Genomic DNA, 20,530 nt, shown 5'->3' on the forward strand with positions numbered 1-20,530 from the left:
GCAGAGGAAAAAAAATAATAGATTTACATTTTTGCCAAAATACATAAGGCTTTCCCCCCCCAAAGATTATAAAAAGAGAGACCCACCACACACACATTGTACTTCAAATTTTCAAAACATGATGTTTTTATTATTAATTTGTTTATTTATTAAGCTCCCATAGCATTATTTGTGTTGTACATGATAAAAAAATTAAGATAATTATGTATCCTAAAGAGTTTATAATCTATCCAAACCCCATTAAAGTGAATGGAAAGAGTCCTGTTAATTTAATGGGCTTTGGAACAAACTGTAAAAAATAAAAAATGGAGAAGTGAAGAGTAGGAAACCCAAAGGGAGGATTGTTTTAGAGTTGTTGGTTGCTGATGTGGTTTGTTTTTGTTTGTTTTTTTTGTTATTCTCTTCCTGTGGGTTTTGTAGAAGTGACATTTTAGGAGGGATTTGAACATGGAAAGAGAGGGTGGTGGATTAGCTCCATGCAGGTGGCCTGATAACTCTTGACAGCCTTTTGTCTTCAGCGCCCTCTGGCAAACTCTTGTGCATGAGTCTTCAGCATTAATCAGTGCATTTACAAAATCAGTTTAGGATCAGTTCCTCCAAATTGATCCCACTTGCACAGAACAAAATCAGAAAGAAGCATTTAAAGAATTCCCTAAGAAACCCAGGCTGGAGACTTTCATATCCTGGGTCCAAGGGTGTCATAAATATAAAGGGAAGGGTAAACCCTTTAAAATCCCTCCTGGCCAGAGGAAAGATCCTCTCACCTGTAAAGGGTTAAGAAGCTAAAGGTAACCTCGCTGGCACCTGACCAAAATGACCAATGAGGAGACAAGATACTTTCAAAAGCTGGGAGGAGGGAGAAAATTAAAGGGTCTGGGTCTGTCTGTGTGATGCTTTTGCCGGGGACAGAACAGGAATGGAGTCTTAGAACTTAGTAAGTAATCTAGCTAGGTATGTGTTAGTTTATGATTTCTTTAAATGGCTGAGAAAATAGCTGTGCTGAATAGAATGAATATTCCTGTCTGTGTGTCTTTTTTGTAACTTAAGGTTTTGCCTAGAGGGATTCTCTATGTTTTGAATCTAATTACCCTGTAAGGTATTTACCATCCTGATTTTACAGAGGTGATTCTTTTTTACTTCTATTAAGTCTTCTTGTAAGGAAACTGAATGCTTTTTCATTGTTCTAAGATCCAAGGGTTTGGGTCTGTGGTCACCTATGCAAATTGGTGAGGATTTTTACCAAACCTTCCCCAGGAAGTGGGGTGTAAGGGTTGGGAGGATTTTGGGGGGAAAGACGTGTCCAAACTATGTTTTCTCAGGAACCCAGATAAAGTTTGGTGGTGGCAGTGGAAGTCCAAGGGCAGAGGGTAAAAAATAGTTTGTACCTTGGGGAAGTTTTAACCTAAGCTGGTAAAAGTAAGCTTAGGAGGTTTTCATGCAGGTCTCCACATCTGTACCCTAGAGTTCAGAGTGGGGAAGGAACCTTGACAAAGGGCCATGAAGTAACCCGAGGTGGATCAAAGAGATCCTTAATCTCAGATCAATTGATATTCTGTTTGTCTTGAAAGCAAGGCAACTGAGCTGGAAAATCTGGTGAATGGGCTATCTCTATAAGATAATCAGTTGGTGAACTCTTCCTCAGCTTATTTGGGGGTTAGACTGAGCCTTGCAGTCCCTTCTAACCCTATGATTCCACCATCATTGCTACCTGCAAATGTCAGCTGAGATCCTCTGATTAAACCAATAAAGACTCCAGACCCAGATGCTCCCAATATGTTGAAAAGCTAGGCAGTGATTGGATCTAAGCCTCTTGCAACCAAGGAGGACATATTTCTATTCTTCTGTGCAAAGGGGGTAGACATCATTGGGGCATACCTGTCCTTAGAACATCTTGTAAAATGCAGAGATTGGCACTATGATTCTAGAGCACTTCTTCAAAACTTTTCACTTAAAGGGTCACAAAGCCTTTTTGTTAGTACTGTTTTTAAAGCACCGACAACGTGCTTAGTGATGAGCAAGATACAAAATGATTACTAGTCTCTGCCGTGAGGACAGTCCAATCTAAAAAATAAATCAGAGAGCAAAGGATGCCATGGGAAGCCTAGCAAAGTGAGTAACTTGGACTTCTGTCTTTCTGTCTTTCTTTCCATAAACAGATGTAGTGCAATAGATGTGTAACCCAAGGCCATAGGTAAAAGAAACAGAAAGAGGGATGTGGGAAATAGAAACACCTAAATAAAATAGTTGTCTCCTATTATTAAAATAGTGTCTCCTATTACTTAAGAAATATGTACCTCTGTGGAAAATGTTTCTCTACCCTGACCCAATGTCTGAGTATGACTGGAGACTAAAAACTGAAGCCTATCCCAAAAACAAAGAAAAGTTGTCTACCCTACAAAGTTTTGTTGGCAAAAGTTATGCCACTTTAGTTAAAACCGCTGTTGCATGTCTACACTATGCTCCTTGTGTGGGCAGAGTGCATCCACACGAGCAACTCTTGCATTGATAGCCATGCCCTGTGGTATCTATCCTACTATGCAACTGTCCGCAGGGTGCTTTAGGAAGGGTTTGCAGTGCCTCATGGGGCAGATACAGCGTCACATGATGCAGGTTTCTCAATCCCATCATTCCATGGCACCCTAATAGATTGTCAGACACTTTTCAACTGAAGTGGGCAGGGGTGGGGGAGGGAGAGGAGAGTGGTGTGTGTGTGAGGGGGGAGACAGCAGGCTGTCCAACCTATCCTGAGACAGAGGGTGGGGGAACTCCCCCCATCAGCCCCCAGCTCTGCTCAGCACAGCAGTCTCTCCCGAAGCAGCCTGCTCTGCCTGCCTATGGCTCTGTGATTTCCCTAAGAGTTCTCCCACAACCTCCTCAGCTGCCGGAAGCAGGAGCGGCATCCTGCACAGGTCTGTGAGCTCTCCATGCTGAGGAATGTCAAAGCAGCACAGCAGTCCATCCCCTCCCTCCCCCCCACTCCCTGCAGCAGCAGCCTGTCTTCCCCTGTGTTCCTAGTGCAGGGCAGAACAGGAGCATTCCACATTAATGATCTGACAGCTGAGCTTGCAGATGCTTCCCAGAAAGGGGAGGGACTCATGCCTGCAGGGCAGCAGAGATCAAAACAGTGAGCAGAGCCCTCAGGCATTGTGTTTTTTCTTTGGTAATCATACAGTGCATATACTAGTTCTTGTGGTCTGTCTGTTGCGCTTGGAAATTCCTGTTTGTATATCTTAAACATTGATGCTTCAGCTTTTGAGCCATTCGCCACCCTATCACTCAGATATTAAATGTAGTTTAATGTAAAAGTTAACTACAGATAAACCTTCCTCAAGATACCGAGAAAAACAGAGCAAAAATATTGAAACAATTTAGATTAGGTTGAGTGATGGTGAGGGTTGGGGTAAGAAGTTGAGGGAGCAGTGTTTTGTTGTGCGTATTTAGATGAGGAATTCTGAGTGAAATAACCAATCAGAGCAGACTGGCCATTGATCTCAGTCTAGTCTGTTTAGCCCAGGATGTAATTATTCCTTTGTCAACAAGAAGCACCACAAGCAAACTAAATGAATTGAAATAAATTCACAATTTGATCTGAGTGTGAAAAATATTTTTTTATTTCAGATTACAGAGATGATTACTATAGTACAAACATTTTCTGCACTTAGTATGTCTACAATTGAAGGGATAGATATTATGGCAATAAAGTTCAAAAATATCTACCAGAGCGTTCAAAAGAAACAATATGATATTCTTGACCCACGAAAAACTGAATTTGATGTAGATTTTGTAGACTTCATGACAAAAATTGAAAGTTTAGAGGTAAGTAACATTGTTATCTGTAACTTATTCAAGGCCATAATCTCATGATTTTTACATATTCAGAACCCCTTGGACTTCAGTGGGAGCTTTGACTGAAAAAGGACTGTATGATTTGGCTTTATTTGGTGAATGGTAGAGCTTGTTAGGAAAATAATAACAAATTTCACAACTTGTGCAAAGGCTTTTATATTTACCTGATCCTTAAATTTCTTGCCTTTCTTATGGTTATTTACAGATTATTAACTGCAGGAATATACTTGCCTACAGTTTTGTCAATGATATAGGTGTCTGTTTTCCAGATCTTGTGTACTCATAGCTCCCATTAATATTATAGGAGTTATGTTCTCACTTTGGGAAGATGTTTCACAAATGTAAGTTTTGCTATATACTGTGTACAGTGGACACCATTGAAAACGGCACACTTATCCCCTGTGGTAGTTAAATTTACCAAGGTATCTGAGGAAGCATTCTAACTATAGGTAAATATTTCAAACATTGTGATAAAGATAAATATGTGGGTGTTGTAAACATTCCTTATTATTGACACCCACTGATGGGCAAGAGTTGGATCTCTTTCTAGGTTGATCTCTTGCCAGAAAAGAGAGGTTCTTCTTCAAGTGATTGCACATGTCTGTTCTACTTAGGTATGTGAACATTACGTGCACTTGAGTTGGAGAGCTTTCACTAATAGTACCCTGTGCTTACCTGTGTTTTCAGCTGTGGGTTTAAAGGATGGAGCTGCCCTGACCTTCCCTCAGTTCCTTCTCATCTTCCATGGCTAAGAGTTGGAGGTCCCCATGCACTTTGCTTATGGTTTTTCCCGTGAGCTTTTTCACATCTTTTATTTGGTAAATGGTAGTTAGATTAGGATAGTTAGTAAGTAGTTTTGTGTCATTTTGCATTTTTGTCCCTATCTTGGTTTTTCAAGGCCTGAGATGCTTGGTAGAATCATAGAATCATAGAATATCAGGGTTGGAAGGGACCCCAGAAGGTCATCTAGTCCAACCCCCTGCTCGAAGCAGGACCAATTCCCAGTTAAATCATCCCAGCCAGGGCTTTGTCAAGCCTGACCTTAAACCTCTAAGGAAGGAGATTCTACCACCTCCCTAGGTAACGCATTCCAGTGTTTCACCACCCTCTTAGTGAAAAAGTTTTTCCTAATATCCAATCTAAACCTCCCCCATTGCAACTTGAGACCATTACTCCTCGTTCTGTCATCTGCTACCTTTGAGAACAGTCTAGAGCCATCCTCTTTGGAACCCCCTTTCAGGTAGTTGAAAGCAGCTATCAAATCCCCCCTCATTCTTCTCTTCTGCAGACTAAACAATCCCAGCTCCCTCAGCCTCTCCTCAGGTACTGGCTTTAAAAGACAAAAGTCCTCATGCTTTAAACATTGCCCCTCCAGCCAGGTGGCAATGCCAACAAACAACCCACATACTCGCTGACTGTTATGTCAGGATGAGGGATACATCAGAGAAAAATGCAGCATTAGCTGTTTTTTTCTTAAAAGAACACAAACATCCCGGGCAGCATATCTATTCATGCAGTCCCCCCATGCATCTTCTAATGCTGGCCCCTCACAAGTTCTGAGATTTGACTTTATACCAGCGAGGAGTGCTCCCACAGCTTTCTCTATTTCCCACCGTGAGAAGAGGAGGCACTCCCCTTCACCAGGACCTTCTCATAAGATGCCCCAAACTGTGACTACTTCAGATCAGTCTCTAGCTTCAAGACCCAGGAAGGGCTTCTTGAGCTACACAAAGGACCCTGGGGATTATTGTGCCTCAGATAAATCATCTCAGATGCTAACTGTACTAAGGTGAGTGTATGAGCCTTGGCTTGATGTTGCCTGTTAACATCCCAAGAGAGGCTTGACCCACCAGTGATGTTGACTCCATTACTGATTCTGTCAGTGCAGTTTAAATCAGTACCCACTAATCTGTGCATCTCTGCTACCAACAGAAGGACCTGCAGCCCCTACTGGGGATCCGAACTCATTTTCCCAAATCTCGATCAGCTTCAGTAGCCTTCCTAAACAACATACCGATCATGGACGTGTAGAGCAGCTACTTGGATGTCCATACACGTTCACAAAACATTCCACAATAAACAAGGGTTTAAGATTGGACACATTGCTAGGTCTTACAGTGTTATCATCGCTTACACAAGCAATGCTGATGCTCCTTCTGTCCAACGAGAGACACTGCTCAACAGTCACCTGAAGTGGAGCACCCACAGGGACACTCTCTTCAAAGAAGAAGAGAGGGTTACTCACCCTGTGCAGTAACTGAGGTTCCTCGAAATGAGTGTCCCTGTAGGTGCTCCACTACCTCCCTACCTCCCCTCTACTTTGGAGTTCAATTTCTGGACTCTACAGTAGAGAAGGAACTGGGGGGGGGGCTCTGGACACATACGCAAGGTAGGTGCCAACAACAGCACAAGACGGGGACAGCACATGCACGACCCAAATGAGCACTGCTGCTGAAATTCTTCAATCAAAGACACAGGGATGCACATTCACCTGAAGTGGAGCACCCACTGTCTTCACCCATCTTGAAGAATCTCAGTTACTGCACAGGGTGGGGAACTTTCTCTTCCTCATCAAATAAGATCTGGTCACCAGAGACCTCAGGCCCTGAGAGGATTGCTAGTGAGGCTCTGAGCACTTTGGGTACTGTGAAGCAGGTTAAGACTTCAACTAAGTCCCATACCTCAGTGGTAAAGGGCTTAGTATGAAAGACTGCTATGACCAAGAGAAGGGATTCAGTGGAATCTTTTACCCAGTTGGTACCAACATCAGCACCTCACACAATGGCTTCTGTAACATCATCAGTGCTTTTAGCAAGTTCTTTTGTGCTCCTGGGTACTGCAGGAATTCCAGTACCTGAAAGACCTCAGGATACCAAATGAGCTTGAATCTCCAGTCCTTGTGACCTGAGTACTCCTCTCAGGATTGAGGTCAAGAGGGTCGTTGACTGCTCATGTTTTTGTGAGACCTACCTCTTCTCCATCTTCTACTATCCATGAGGAGGGGTTATTACCTCTGATTCAATATGTGGAGGAGCATTCCGACTCAGTGTCTGAACTTCCTGTTCAAGACTCTCCAATTTATTCCAGGAGATGTTGTTATTCCCTAATGTGGCTGCAACAAAGACAGGACACCAGACCCCTGTCTGCTAATACTTGGTATGACCAACATTGGATATCTCCCCACATGCCTTACTGGGATTTATGGGCAATGTACTGCCAGTAATTATGAGAGACCTCAACTCAGTCCTATAGGGAACACAGAAGACTTCATTCCCCAGTACTATTATCCCTTCACTCCACTTTAAGAGTCCAAGAAGACCTTTGAGGAGAAAGAGGCAAGGGTGGACAAGGAGGTTACCCGCCTTACAAACATCTCTTTGTCGTCACCTGATGAGGCAGTAAAACCACCTCTGCCATTGTTAACTAATGACTTTTAAACATTTACAGGATCTGATGCAGTGGGTCGCTGACCCATGAAGGAATGACCCATTCCCCTGAAGGAAATCTGGGTTTTCCATCGCAAGCTCCTGGGCATGGTGCACAGCTCTTCCTCAGCACTGGTTGCACTGCAAATTACTGAATCCCTCCTTGAGCTAGCTTAGTCCATCTGGTAAACCCCACCTATGTCCTCCACATACATGCAAGCAAGCTGATAAAAAATCCTGGCCTTGATTCTCTCACCCAGCACCAAATTATTTTGTTGTCACCCCAGTCAATGAAAGGGGCAGGCAGCATACCCAAAAAGCCATCCCTTATAAGGACCAGAAACCTCTAGACGTTTTTGGTTGTAAGAGCTACTCGTTAGCAACATTACAGTTGAGGAAAGGTAATCACCAGGTGCTGATGTCAAAATATGACTACCTGAACTATGAGAAGTTTAATGCATTTATTGACCATTTGCTACAGGAACATCCAGAACAGTTCTGTGTCATAATAAAGGAGCGTCAGCTCTTGGAAAAAACTTCACTGCAGCCTTCACATGATACTGCAACCAGGTCTATTTACAACAGAGTAGTGAGGAGATGAGCTTCCTTCTTTCCATTGTCTGGTATCCCTGTAAAATTTACTATTCGATGGCCAGAAGCTTTTTGCAGATTCCACAAACGACTCGCTTAATACCCTAAAGGGCTCCATGGCAACAGTTACATCTTTATGGATATACACCCCTGCAAATAATAAGTTTAGCAGGTCTCATTTGGCACAAAGATCCTACCCTACTCACTCTTCCACCTTCCGCAGGCCACTGGAACCACCAGCTAAGAGGCTGAAATTTTCAAAGAAAAAGCTGTCAACAGATTGTCATTCCATCCTTTAACATTGTCCAAGCACCAGTTCTGATGATTCAGATCACCCAATGATCAGGTTTTCTCTGCTGCAATGCACAACCCCCCCTTCCTCAATGTGAGCAATAACTCTCTCTCTTTCATCAAGTATGGGAGGCTATAATATCAGACAGATGGACATTGGAGGCCATTAATTTGGGTTGTATTGTCCAGTTTACCTCCATCCTGCCCTTCCAACCCGCTTCTCTGTCCCCCCTTGGGGATCCCCCTCAGATTCATTTGCTGACACAGGAGATTTCATTACTCCTAAGTCTAAGAGGCATAACACCAGTCCCACTTCAACACAGGGGAAAAGGATTCTATTCGAGATGCTTTCTGATACTCAAGAAAAACAGGGATTGGAAGCTGATATTAGATTTCAGGCAATCGAAGAAGCATGTCAGACATCTAAATTTCAGGGTAGTGTCCCTAGCAGCTATAATTCCCTCCCTGAATCCAGAGACTGGTTTGCCATCCTGAATATCAAAAATGCGTATATCCACATAAACAACAAGCAGTCCTTGTGGCACTTAGAGACTAACAAATTTATTTGGGCATAAGCTTTTGTGGGCTAAAACCCACTTCATCAGATGCATGGAGTGAAAAATACAGAAAGCAGTAAAAATATTACAGCACATGGAAAGATGGGAGTTGCCTTACCGAGTGGGGGGGTCAGTGCTAACGAGGCTAATTCAAATAAGATGGAAGTGGCCTATTCTCAACAATTGACAAGAATGGGTGAATATCAAATGAGGAAAATTACTTTTTTGTAGTGCTAACAAGGCCAGTGCAATCAAGGTGGATGTCACCCATTTCCAACAGTTGAGAAGAAGGTGTGAGTATCAGCAGAAAGGGAAAATTACTTTTTGTAGTGACCCATCCACTCCCAGTCTTTATTCAGGCCTAATTTGATGGTGTTTGCAAATTAATTCCAGTTCTGCAGTTTCTCGTTGGAGTCCGCTTCGTTGAAGAATTGCCACTTTTAAGTCTGAGTGTCCAGGGAGATTAAAGTGTTCTCCTACTGGTTTTTGAATGTTATGATTCTTGATGTCTGATTTGTGTCTATTTATTCTTTTACGTAGAGGCAGTCCGGTTTGGCCAATGTACATGGCAGAGGGGTATTGCTGGCACATGATGGCATATATCACATTGGTAGAGGTGCAGATGAACGAGCCCCAATGGTGTGGCTGATGTGGATATACAGACTCCAAATAAATTTGTTAGTCTCTAAGGTGCCACAAGGACTCCTTGTTGTTTTTGCTGATACAGACTAACACTGCTACCACTCTGAAACCTATATCCACATAGCAATTCATCCTTCTCACAAAAGATTTCTTTGTTTCACATTCAATCACAATCATTACCACTATCAGGTCCTACCCTTCAGTCCCAAAGGTGTTCTCAAAAATCATGGTGGTCGTAGCTCTTACCTCCATTGTCTAGGAATAACTATCTTTCCCTACCTTGATGACTCACTCCCCAGGGGCTGGTTATATCAGGAGGTAGTTCAAACAACAACTTCTCTATGTCAAAGTCTAGGCCTGCAGGTAAATCTTGAGAATTTGATCTTACCCCCTACACAGTAAATTCTGTTTATAGAAGCATTTCTGATATTGATAATAGGTAGAGCTTACCTCCTTCTGGCTCTAAAGGACTTTATGCAAAGAGTACAGCTCCGTCCTCAAGTTCCAGTTAAGAACATGTCTGTAACTGCTGGGATGCATGGCACTTCCGTTTTTGTGGCATAAAATGGCAGGTTGCACCTTCAAAGTTTCCAGGGGTGGCTTAGGACAGTTTATGTAACTAACAAACACAATCTGCACAAATGGGTATCTGTATGAGTAAAGCAGTCACCTGAGTAATGCAGTCACGTGGTGAAGTAATCTGTCCAAGGTTTGTGCAGGATTCCAGTTCAACCAGAATCCCCCTTTGGTCATGTTAACATCAGACACTTCCCACTTGGGCTGGGGAGCAGGTTTTTTGGATCCTCATACAGTCGAGGGCAAATGGTCACAACAGGAACATCAATCTATTGGAGTTAAGAGTGATCAGAATACTTGGCTTCATTTTCTTTCCCTACTCAAAAACAAAGCCATCAAGATCCTGACAGACAACATAGTTTGCATATATTATATCAATTGTCAGGGCAGAGCACATCCCCCCTCACTCTGCACCAAAGCAGATGAATCTTTAGAACTGGGAATTGGTGCAAAGCCAATCAGATAGTCATCTCAACTGCTTACCTCTTGGGTATACAAAACACCCTGGCAAACAACCTCAGCAGACACTTCCCTCTAAATTACAAATGGGAGTTGGACTCCTGAGTCTTCAATAACATACTCCTAGCTTGGGGATTTCCAGAGGTCAACCTTTTTGCCATGGCACAAAGTGGAGGAAATTCTGTTCCAGAGGGGGACTCGATCCCCAGGCTCTGGGAGACGTTTTCTTCATTGCATTGACAAAAGGTCTTTTTAATGCATATCCTCAAACTCCATTGCTCTTAAAGGTTCATATCAAGATCGGACAGGACCAAGCCAAGGTAATTTTGATTGCAGCAACACAGCCAAGACAAGTTTGGTTTCCTCACCACATCAGACTCACCTTTTGCCCTTCATGGTGGCTCCCAATCAAGCCTTGACTGTTGTCTCAGGAGGCAGGTCAGATGCTTCACCCCAGTCTGAACATTCTGCAAGATAAGCGTGGTTTTGCAAAGGTTCTTGGGACTTGAAGCTGCCGGTTCAATGGAAGTACAAATTGTAGATTCCTTTTAGCTGTGGAAAAGTACAAGACATATTTACTTTCAGAAATGGAGAAGATAATCGTTGGTGTAACCAGTGCCATATTTTCTCCTATCCAGTTGTCTCTTTCCACAGTCTTGGATTATTTGTTGGAACTGAAAATTTCAGGCCTTTCTATGAGTTCCATCACGGTTCATTTAGCAGTATAGTTTGTAAAGAGACCACAACTAAAACTCCTAAGTCAGGTGGTTTCTGATTTCCACCTTAATCAGACTTCTGCCTAACTGTTTTCCTAAATCACACATAGAATCATAGACGATTAGAGTTGGAAGAGACCTCAGGAGGTCATCTAGTCCAAACCCCTGCTCAAAGCAGGACCAACCCCAACTAAATCATCCCAGCCAGGGCTTTTTTCAAGCCAGGCCTTAAAAACCTCTAAGGATGGAAATTCCACCACCTCCCTAGGTAACCCATTCCAGTGCTTCACCACCCTCCTAGTGAAATAGTGTTTCCTAATAACCAGCCTAGACCTCTCCCACTGTAACTTGAGACCATTGCTCCTTGTTCTGTCATCTGCTACCACTGAGAACAGCCTAGCTGCATCCCCTTTGGAACCCCCCTTCAGTTAGTTGAAGGCTGCTATCAAATCCCCCCCCACTCCTTTTTCCCCACAGACTAAATAAGCCAAGTTCCCTCAGCCTCTCCTCGTAAGTCATGTGCCCCAGCCCCCTAATCATTTTCGTTGCCCTCTGCTGGACTCTCTCCAATTTGTCCACATCCCTTCTGTAGTGTGGTGCCCAAAACTGGACACAATACTCCAGATGTAGCCTCACTAGTGCCGAATAGAGGGGAATAATCACTTCCCTTGATCTGCTGGCAATGCTCCTACTAATGCAGCCCAATATGCCGATAGCCTTCTTGGTAACAAGGGCACACTGTTGATTCATATCCAGCTTCTCATCCACTGTAATTCCCAGGTCCTTTTCTCAAGAACTGCCACTTAGCCAGTCGGTCCCTAGTCTGTAGCAGTGCATGGGATTCTTCCGTCCTAAGTGCAGGACTCTGCACTTGTCCTTGTTGAACCTCATCAGATTTCTTTTGGCCCAATCCTCCAATTTGTCTAGGTCCCTCTGTATCCTATCCCTACCCTCCAGCCTATCTGCGAACTTGCTGAGGGTGCAATCCATCTCGTTATCCAGATAATTAATGAAGATGAACAAAACCAGCCCCAGAACAAAACCAGCCCCTGGGGCACTCTGCTTGATATCGGCTGCCAACTAGACACTACCCGTTGTGTCTGATGATCTAGCCAGCTTCCTATCCACGTTATAGTCCATTCATTCAATTCATACTTTTTTAATTTGCTGGCAAGAATACTGTGGGAGACCGTATCGGAAGGTTCGCTTAAGTCAAGGTATATCACATCCACCGCTTTCCCCATATTCACAGAGCCAGTTATCTCATCACAGAAGGCAATCAGGTTGGTCAGGCATGACTTGCCCTTGGTGAATCCATATTGACTGTTCCTGATCACCTTCTGTCAAGGTTCCTTCCCCACTCTGAACTCTAGGGTACAGATGTGGGGACCTGCATGAAAGCCTCCTAAGCTTACTTTTACCAGTTTAGGTTAAAATTTCCCCAAGGTACAAACCTATTTTTTACCCTCTGCCCTTGGACTTCCACTGCCACCACCAAACTTTATCTGGGTTCCTGAGAAAACATAGTTTGGACACGTCTTTCCCCCCAAAATCCTCCCAACCCTTACACCCCACTTCCTGGGGAAGGTTTGGTAAAAATCCTCACCAATTTGCATAGGTGACCACAGACCCAAACCCTTGGATCTTAGAACAATGAAAAAGCATTCGGTTTCCTTACAAGAAGACTTAATAGAAGTAAAAAAGAATCACCTCTGTAAAATCAGGATGGTAAATACCTTACAGGGTAATTAGATTCAAAACATAGAGAATCCCTCTAGGCAAAACCTTAAGTTACAAAAAAGACACACAGACAGGAATATTCATTCTATTCAGCACAGCTATTTTCTCAGCCATTTAAAGAAATCATAATCTAACACATACCTAGCTAGATTACTTACTAAGTTCTAAGACTCCATTCCTGTTCCGTCCCCGGCAAAAGCATCACACAGACGGACCCAGACCCTTTGTTTTTCTCCCTCCTCCCAGCTTTTGAAAGTATCTTGTCTCCTCATTGGTCATTTTGGTCAGGTGCCAGCAAGGTTACCTTTAGCTTCTTAACCCTTTACAGGTGAGAGGATTTTTCCTCTGGCCAGGAGGGATTTTAAAGGGGTTTACCCTTCCCTTTATATTTATGACACCTTCCTCTCCTCCGAATGTTTCAAAATGGATTCCTTGAGGACCTATTCCATGATTTTTCCAGGGACTGAGGTGAGGCTGACCGGTCTGTAGTTTCCCAGATTCTCCTTCTTCCCTTTTTAAAAAATGGACACTATATTTGCCATGAATAGGCATGAGAGGAGTCTTCACACACACAACGTCAGATGGGCCATCTCTTTTTACATAGATGGGATGAAGTTCTTTAGAACCGCACCTCAGCTATTTGTATTCTGTGCAGAGAGAATTAAGGCAATATCAGCTCAAAGGCTTTCTAACTGGATAACTGCTTGCATATCTTTCGGTTATGAGGTAGCTTACACCTTACTTCCATGTAAGCTTTCAGTCATTCCATGAGAACCCAGGCTCCTTCAGTGGCTTTCTTAAGAAATGTACCTATATTGGACATCTGCAGAGCAGCAACTTGGTCTTTAGTACATACCTTTGCCAAGCATTATGCCATCACCACTGCCTCCAGAGCTGATTCAGACTTTGGGAAAGCTGAGCTGAAATACTCTTTTAAGTAGACTCCAAGCCCCACCAAAAAGTAATACTTGGGAGTTACCGAAGTAGAATAGACATGTACAATCACTATGCTTTGTGAGCTGTCATTTGAGAAGTCGTGATCTGCTGAACATTGCTATCTTGTTGAATAATGTGTTACCATTGTATGTGAAGTTATGAAGTTTTGCTCTGTGTGTTACTGAAATATGTTTTGAGTCTGAGATCATAGAATCATAGAATATCAGGGTTCGAAGGGACCTTAGAAGGTCATCTAGTCCAACCCCCTGCTCAAAGCAGGACCAATCCCCAACTAAATCATCCCAGCCAAGGCTTTGTCAAGCCTGACCTTAAAAACTTCTAAGGAAGGAGATTCCACCACCTCCCTAGGTAGCGCATTCCAGTGTTTCACCACCCTCCTAGTGAAAAGGTTTCTCCTAATATCCAACCTATCCCCCACTGCAACTTGAGACCATTACTCCTCGTTCTGTCATCTGCTACCACGGAGAACAGTCTAGATCCTTCCTCTTTGGAACCCCCTTTCAGGTAGTTGAAAGCAGCTATCAAATCCCCCCTCATTCTTCTCTTCTAAACAATCCCAGTTCCCTCAGCCTCTCCTCATAAGTCATGTGTTCCAGTCCCCCAGTCATTTTTGTTGCCCTCTGCTGGACGCTTTCCAATTTTTCCACATCCTTCTTGTAGTGTGGGGCCCAAAACTGGACACAGTACTCCAGATGAGGCCTCACCAATGTCGAATAGAGGGGAACAATCACGTCCCTCGATCTGCTGGCAATGCCCCAACTTATACATCCCAAAATGCTATTGGCCTTCTTGGCAACAACAGCACACTGGTGACTCATATCCAGCTTCTCATCCACTGTAATCCCCAGGTCCTTTTCTCAAGAACTGCCACTTAGCCAGTCGGTCCCTAGTCTGTAGCGGTGCATGGGATTCTTCCGTCCTAAGTGCAGGACTCTGCACTTGTCCTTGTTAAACCTCATCAGATTTCTTTTGGCCCAATCCTCTAATTTGTCTAGGTCCCTCTGTATCCTATCCCTACCCTCCAGGTTATCTACCTCTCCTCCCAGTTTAGTGTCATCCGCTAACTTGCTGAGGGTGCAATCCACACCATCCTCCAGATCATTAATGAAGATATTGAACAAAACCGGGCCCAGGACCGACCCTTGGGGCACTCCACTTGATACTGGCTGCCAACTAGACATGGAGCCATTGATCACTACCCGTTGAGCCCAACAATCTAGCCAGCTTTCTATCCACTTTATAGTCCATTCATCCAGCCCATACTTCTTTAACTTACTGGCAAGAATACTGTGGGAGACTGTGTCAAAAGCTTTGCTAAAGTCGAGGAACAACATGTCCACTGCTTTCCCCTCATCCACAGAACCAGTTATCTTGTCATAGAAGGCAATTAGATTAGTCAGGCATGACTTGCCCTTGGTGAATCCATGCTGACTATTCCTGATCACTTCCCTCTCCTCCTAAGTGCTTCAGAATTGATTCCTTGAGAACCTGCTCCATGATTTTTCCGGGGACTGAGGTGAGGCTGACTGGCCTGTAGTTCCCAGGATCCTCCTCCTTCCCTTTTTTAAAGATGGGCACTACACATTAGCCTTTTTCCAGTTGTCTGGGACCTCCCCTGATTGCCATGAGTTTTCAAAGATAATGGCCAATGGCTCTGCAATCACATCCGCCAACTCCTTTTTCACTCTCTGATGCAGCGCATCCAGCCCCATGGACTAGTGCTAATCCAGCTTTTCTAAATAGTCCCAAACCACTTCTTTCTCCACCTCCTCCCCATGCTGTGCTGCCCAGTGCAGCAGTCTGGGAGCTCACCTTGTTCGTGAAGACAGAGGCAAAAAAAGCATTGAGTACATTAGCTTTTTGCACTCTGTCACTAGGTTGCCTCCCTCATTCAGTAAGGGGCCCACGCTTTCCTTGACTTTCTTCTTGTTGCTAACATACCTGAAGAAACCCTTCTTCTTACTCTTAACATCTCTTGCTAGCTGCAACTCCAGGTGTGATTTGGCCTTCCTGATTTCACTCCTGCATGCCCGAGCAATATTTTTATACTCTTCCCTTGTCATTTGTCCAATCTTCCACTCTTTGTAAGTTTCCTTTTTGTGTTTAAGATCAGCAAGGATTTCACTGTTAAGCCAAGCTTTTTGCCTGCCATATTTGCTATTCTTTCTTCACATCGGGATGGTTGTAACCTCAATAAGGATTCTTTAAAATACAGCCAGCTCTCCTGAACTCCTTTCCCCCTCATGTTATTCTCCCAGGGGATCCTGCCCATCAGTTCCCTGAGGGAGTCAGTCTGCTTTTCTGAATTCCAGGGTCCATACTCTGCTGCTCTCCTTTCTTCCCTGTGTCAGGATCCTGAACTTGACCATCTCATGGTCACTGCCTCCCAGATTCCCATCCACTTTTGCTTCCCCTTCTAATTCTTCCTGGTTTGTGAGCAGCAGGTCAAGAAGAGCTCTGCCCCTAGTTGGTTCCTCCAGCACTTGCACCAGGAAATTGTCCCTCGCACTTTCCAAAAACTTCCCAGATTGTCTGTGCACCGCTGTATTGCTGTTTCAGCAGATATCAGGGTGATTGAAGTCTCCCATAAGAACCAGGGCCTGCGATCTAGTAACTTCTGTTAGTGGCCGGAAGAAAGCCTTGTCCACCTCATCCCCCTGGTCCGGTGGTCTATAGCAGACTCCCACCATGACATCACCCTTGTTGCTCACGCTTCTAAACTTAATCCAGAGACACTCAGGTTTTTCTGCAGTTTCATACTTGAGCTCTGAGCAGTCATACTGCTCCCTTACATACAATGCAACTCCCCCACCTTTTCTGCCCTGTCTGTCCCTCCTGAACAGTTTATATCCATCCATGACAGTACTCCAGTCATGTGAGTTATCCCACCAAGTCTCTGTTATTCCAATCACATCATAATTCCTTGACTGTTCCAGGACTTCCAGTTCTCCCTGCTTGTTTCCCAGGCTTCTTGCATTTGTGTATAGGCACTTGAGATAACCTGCTGTTTGTCCTGCTTTCTTAGTATGAGGCAGGAGCCCTCCCCTTTCGCGCTCTCCTGCTCGTGCTTCCTCCCAGTATCCCATGTCCCCACTTACCTCAGGGCTTTGGTCTCCTTCCCCCGGCAAACCTAGTTTAAAGCCCTCCTCACTAGGTTAGCCAACCTGCTTGCGAAGATGCTCTTCCCTCTCTTTGTTAGGTGGAGCCCGTCTCTGCCTAGCACTCCTTCTTGGAACACCATCCCATGGTCAAAGAATCCAAAGCCTTCTCTCCGACACCACCTGCGTAGCCATTCGTTGACTTCCACAATTCGACGGTCTCTACCCAGGCCTTTTCCTTCCACGGGGAGGATTGATGAGAACACCACTTGCACCTCAAACTCCTTTATCCTTCTTCCCAGAGCCACATAGTCTGCAGTGATCCGCTCAAGGTCATTCTTGGCAGGATCATTGGTGCCCACGTGGAGAAGCAGGAAGGGGTAGCGATCCGAGGGCTTGATGAGTCTCGGCAGTCTCTCTGTCACATGCCCATAGGTGGCCTTTTTGGTGGCAACAAAGGAGCAACTAACATCCCTAAGACACATTTACATTAGGACTAACCAGCCAGGGGTTGATGGCCCATTAAGGAAAATCTACTCTCCCACTGGATCCCTTCTGAAGCACATAGACAATGGAGGTCCAGTGTCTCCGCAGGGCACATAGCACATACGACCTCTGACTCCATGTTTGAGACAGTATCTTTCCATGCGCATGGATTGGTGGGTATAAATTGGAGTCTGTAACATTAGCCAGGACCTCTCCCCTCCCACATCTATTCTGAAGGCAACAAAAACGCTGGGAAGAAAATGACTTTGAACTGTGGAGTTTGGTCCCAGACTGAGCAGGGAATTCAGCCTGTGTATTAACTGTGAGTTGCTTAGAACACAGAAAAACTGCTTGATTCAAATCTTGCTTAGTCTGATATAGCAATCTAAATTCTAAACTTTTTTTATTTTTTATTTCTCATGTAACCATCTCTGTCCTTTATGCCTAGCACTCATAATCACTTAAAATCTATCTTTCTGTTGTTAATAAGCTTATTTTAATGTTTTATCCTTACCATTGAGTTTATTTAAAGTGCTTGGGGAATCTGCTCAGATTACGAAGGCTGGTCATGTTCACTATCTTTTGATGAAGGGGTGAAGTAATTAATGAGCTTGCATTGTTCAAGAGAAAGTCTTGAGCTGCGTAAAATGTTATATTTCTGGGGTACAAGGCTTGGGGGTTGGGGGATTTGCTGGTGTCTCTCTCTGTATAGTTCATGAGTGGCTTAGAGAGCATTCATGAAATTTAGGTGGGTATATCCCTGTATGATGTTGGCTGAGTGATCACAGCACTTGGAGAGGTTTATTGCTTATCACAGCAAGTGGTGTTGCTCTGCCCGTCCTTAGGAGGGTTTAATGGCTTTAGAATTCTAGCTAGGAGAATTACCTTAATTGATAGGGTGCCATCTCTTTAAGATCAGGGCAGGTTGGATACCCTCCCCAGGATATATAATAAAGTTACCAGAGTTTTGGTGTATGTAAGACTTATAGGTACTGCAGTAATGGGCTTAATAAGGGAGCTCAGTTTGGATGTAAGGGTTATGTCTCATTTTGCTGCTGTTATTGCTAATAAACTTGGCTTTGTAGCCCTTGAGTCTTAGCAATCTTCAGGATCTGGGGTCCAGAAGACCCTATGTTGCACTTCCAGTCACACATTAGGGGCATGGATACAGGAGTTGAGAACTATTTTATTAATAACTCACCTTTGGAGTATCTGTTGTTACAATTTCTGCTATCAATAAATACTCAGAGAAAATATTCAGAGAAAATTATTTATATGTTGAACGTGCAAATATATATGATTTGAAACTACATAGAAACAGCAATGATTTCTTGTCATGATCTTCCTTGTTTTCTCTTTCTAGATTGTCATAGTGGTCTTTCTGTGCTTTTTTATTACATTAAGAAGGTACATTTATTGTAAAATACTCTTATTAAACATGTAGGAAAGCCATAGTAAATTAATACAGAAATATGTAAATTATTAGTCATTAGTCACATCCATAAAATGTAATATAGCTGGAAATATTCATATTTGTCTTAGGTGCAGATACAGACATTTATGAATACTTGTTTTGGAAGAATTTTGTCTTCACAGCATTCAGTTCAGCTACTTCAAAGGTAATGGCAAATATGCTTCCAAAATATTTTTAAGTAGTAATGTTAATTTAAAAATGAATGACCTAGTCTACTACAATGCATTTGTGTCTTTATGGACTGTGCAAACTTTGAAAGCCCATGGATGAACACTGGTTTTCTAGCATATTTTAACCATTCCTCTGTTTCTTAGTTTAATGGTAATCTCAGACAGGTTTGTCTAGGACTTATCCTTTGGGCAATTTTTTTTGGTCACACTCTAGTTTTTGCACATTGCTCATATAACTTTTATATATCCCAAAGTTTCAGCCTAGATTATTAGATCTGCAGAAACACAGTAAATTAAAGTGTTTTTCCTTTAAATAATATTTGATTATAATCTAATATAGGTTTCAGAAGCTGAATATGCCATGTCTTAAGCAGGAAATAGCACATACTGTTGGTCTTATTCTCCAGCATTATGTAGCAGAACTTGAAGCTACTAAAAAGGTAATTCTTTTTTGTGTAATTAGATATTTGAAATAGTGTGTAAGTATAAAATCTCCAATATTTAAATATATTCTAATCTAAAGAGTTCCTAGTTTATTTTTTAGCCTATTTTATTAGTCTTGATTTATTATACTTCTTCCTGCATCCTACGGAAGAGAACTTCCTGTCTAAATGTGGGCACACTTTTCCTTTCTAGGCACATCTAGGGGAATGCTCCCTCATGAAAATTTTGCAATTTAAAACAAACCAAAACATCATACTATTATTACTTAGGTTGGCAAAATGAAAATATATAATCATTTAGCAATAAACATACCTTGATTTTACACATCAGCTATTAAAACACAAGATCACATTAGATGTCAAACATATTTTGCCTAGGTATAAAGTGATGTTTATAAATCGAACGATCATTTACACAAGGCTGCTTTATACTGTTCTGTAAAGAGCCCTGTGTCACTTTATAGATTAACAGACGTATTGGAGCATAGGCTTTTGTGGGTGAATACCCACTTCTGAAAGTGTAGAAGGACTTTAATTATATTTACATCCCACTTTATATTTACATCTGGCCCCTTTACATGACTAAAGTAGTGCAAATGAGCATCGGGCTGTAGGTGTCTAATTGAGTAAACTACTATCCACTACACAGACTGGTTATAATTATTAAATTAGTGTCACTGGTTAGCAATTTGATTGTTTTAAGGCAAACTATTTATGAATCAAAAAGAGCTTCCCAGTAGAGAATTGGGGGTAGGGAAGTCCATCCCTAGTTTGTCCAAGCCTAGAAAACATAGAATATGATCAAGTAGGGCCAGATTTTACTTATCTGTAATGTAGCCATGCAGGGATTAAGACTTCCCTCCTTCTCTGCTTTGGCACAAAAGAGAGCATGGACTGCATGCGTAGTACTACCCGCAACCAGAAATATGGGAAGTGGTGTGTACAGAGGGCACAGGAGATTTTTGTTATCAGTGCCCATTTGATCAGTGTATGCTTTCTACTAGTACTGTTCTGTGTCTGAGTTAATGATGACTCAAGATTGTCAAATAACAGGCTCAA

The 20,530-nt window shown here is 43.0% G+C and overlaps 1 protein-coding gene across 1 annotated transcript in view; it reads left to right on the plus strand.

Moving 5' to 3' along the window:
- DNAH8 (dynein axonemal heavy chain 8) overlaps positions 1-20,530 on the plus strand; it is a 577,557-nt gene that overhangs the window by 86,280 nt on the left and 470,747 nt on the right. The window contains exons 12-14 of the mRNA XM_074949111.1: positions 3,619-3,816; positions 18,927-19,003; positions 19,369-19,468. Coding sequence (XP_074805212.1) covers positions 3,619-3,816; positions 18,927-19,003; positions 19,369-19,468 — 375 coding nt within the window. The remainder of the gene's footprint in view (positions 1-3,618; positions 3,817-18,926; positions 19,004-19,368; positions 19,469-20,530) is intronic.

The sequence above is a fragment of the Natator depressus genome, chromosome 3, assembly GCF_965152275.1.
Source record: "Natator depressus isolate rNatDep1 chromosome 3, rNatDep2.hap1, whole genome shotgun sequence".
Lineage (NCBI taxonomy): Eukaryota > Metazoa > Chordata > Testudines > Cheloniidae > Natator > Natator depressus.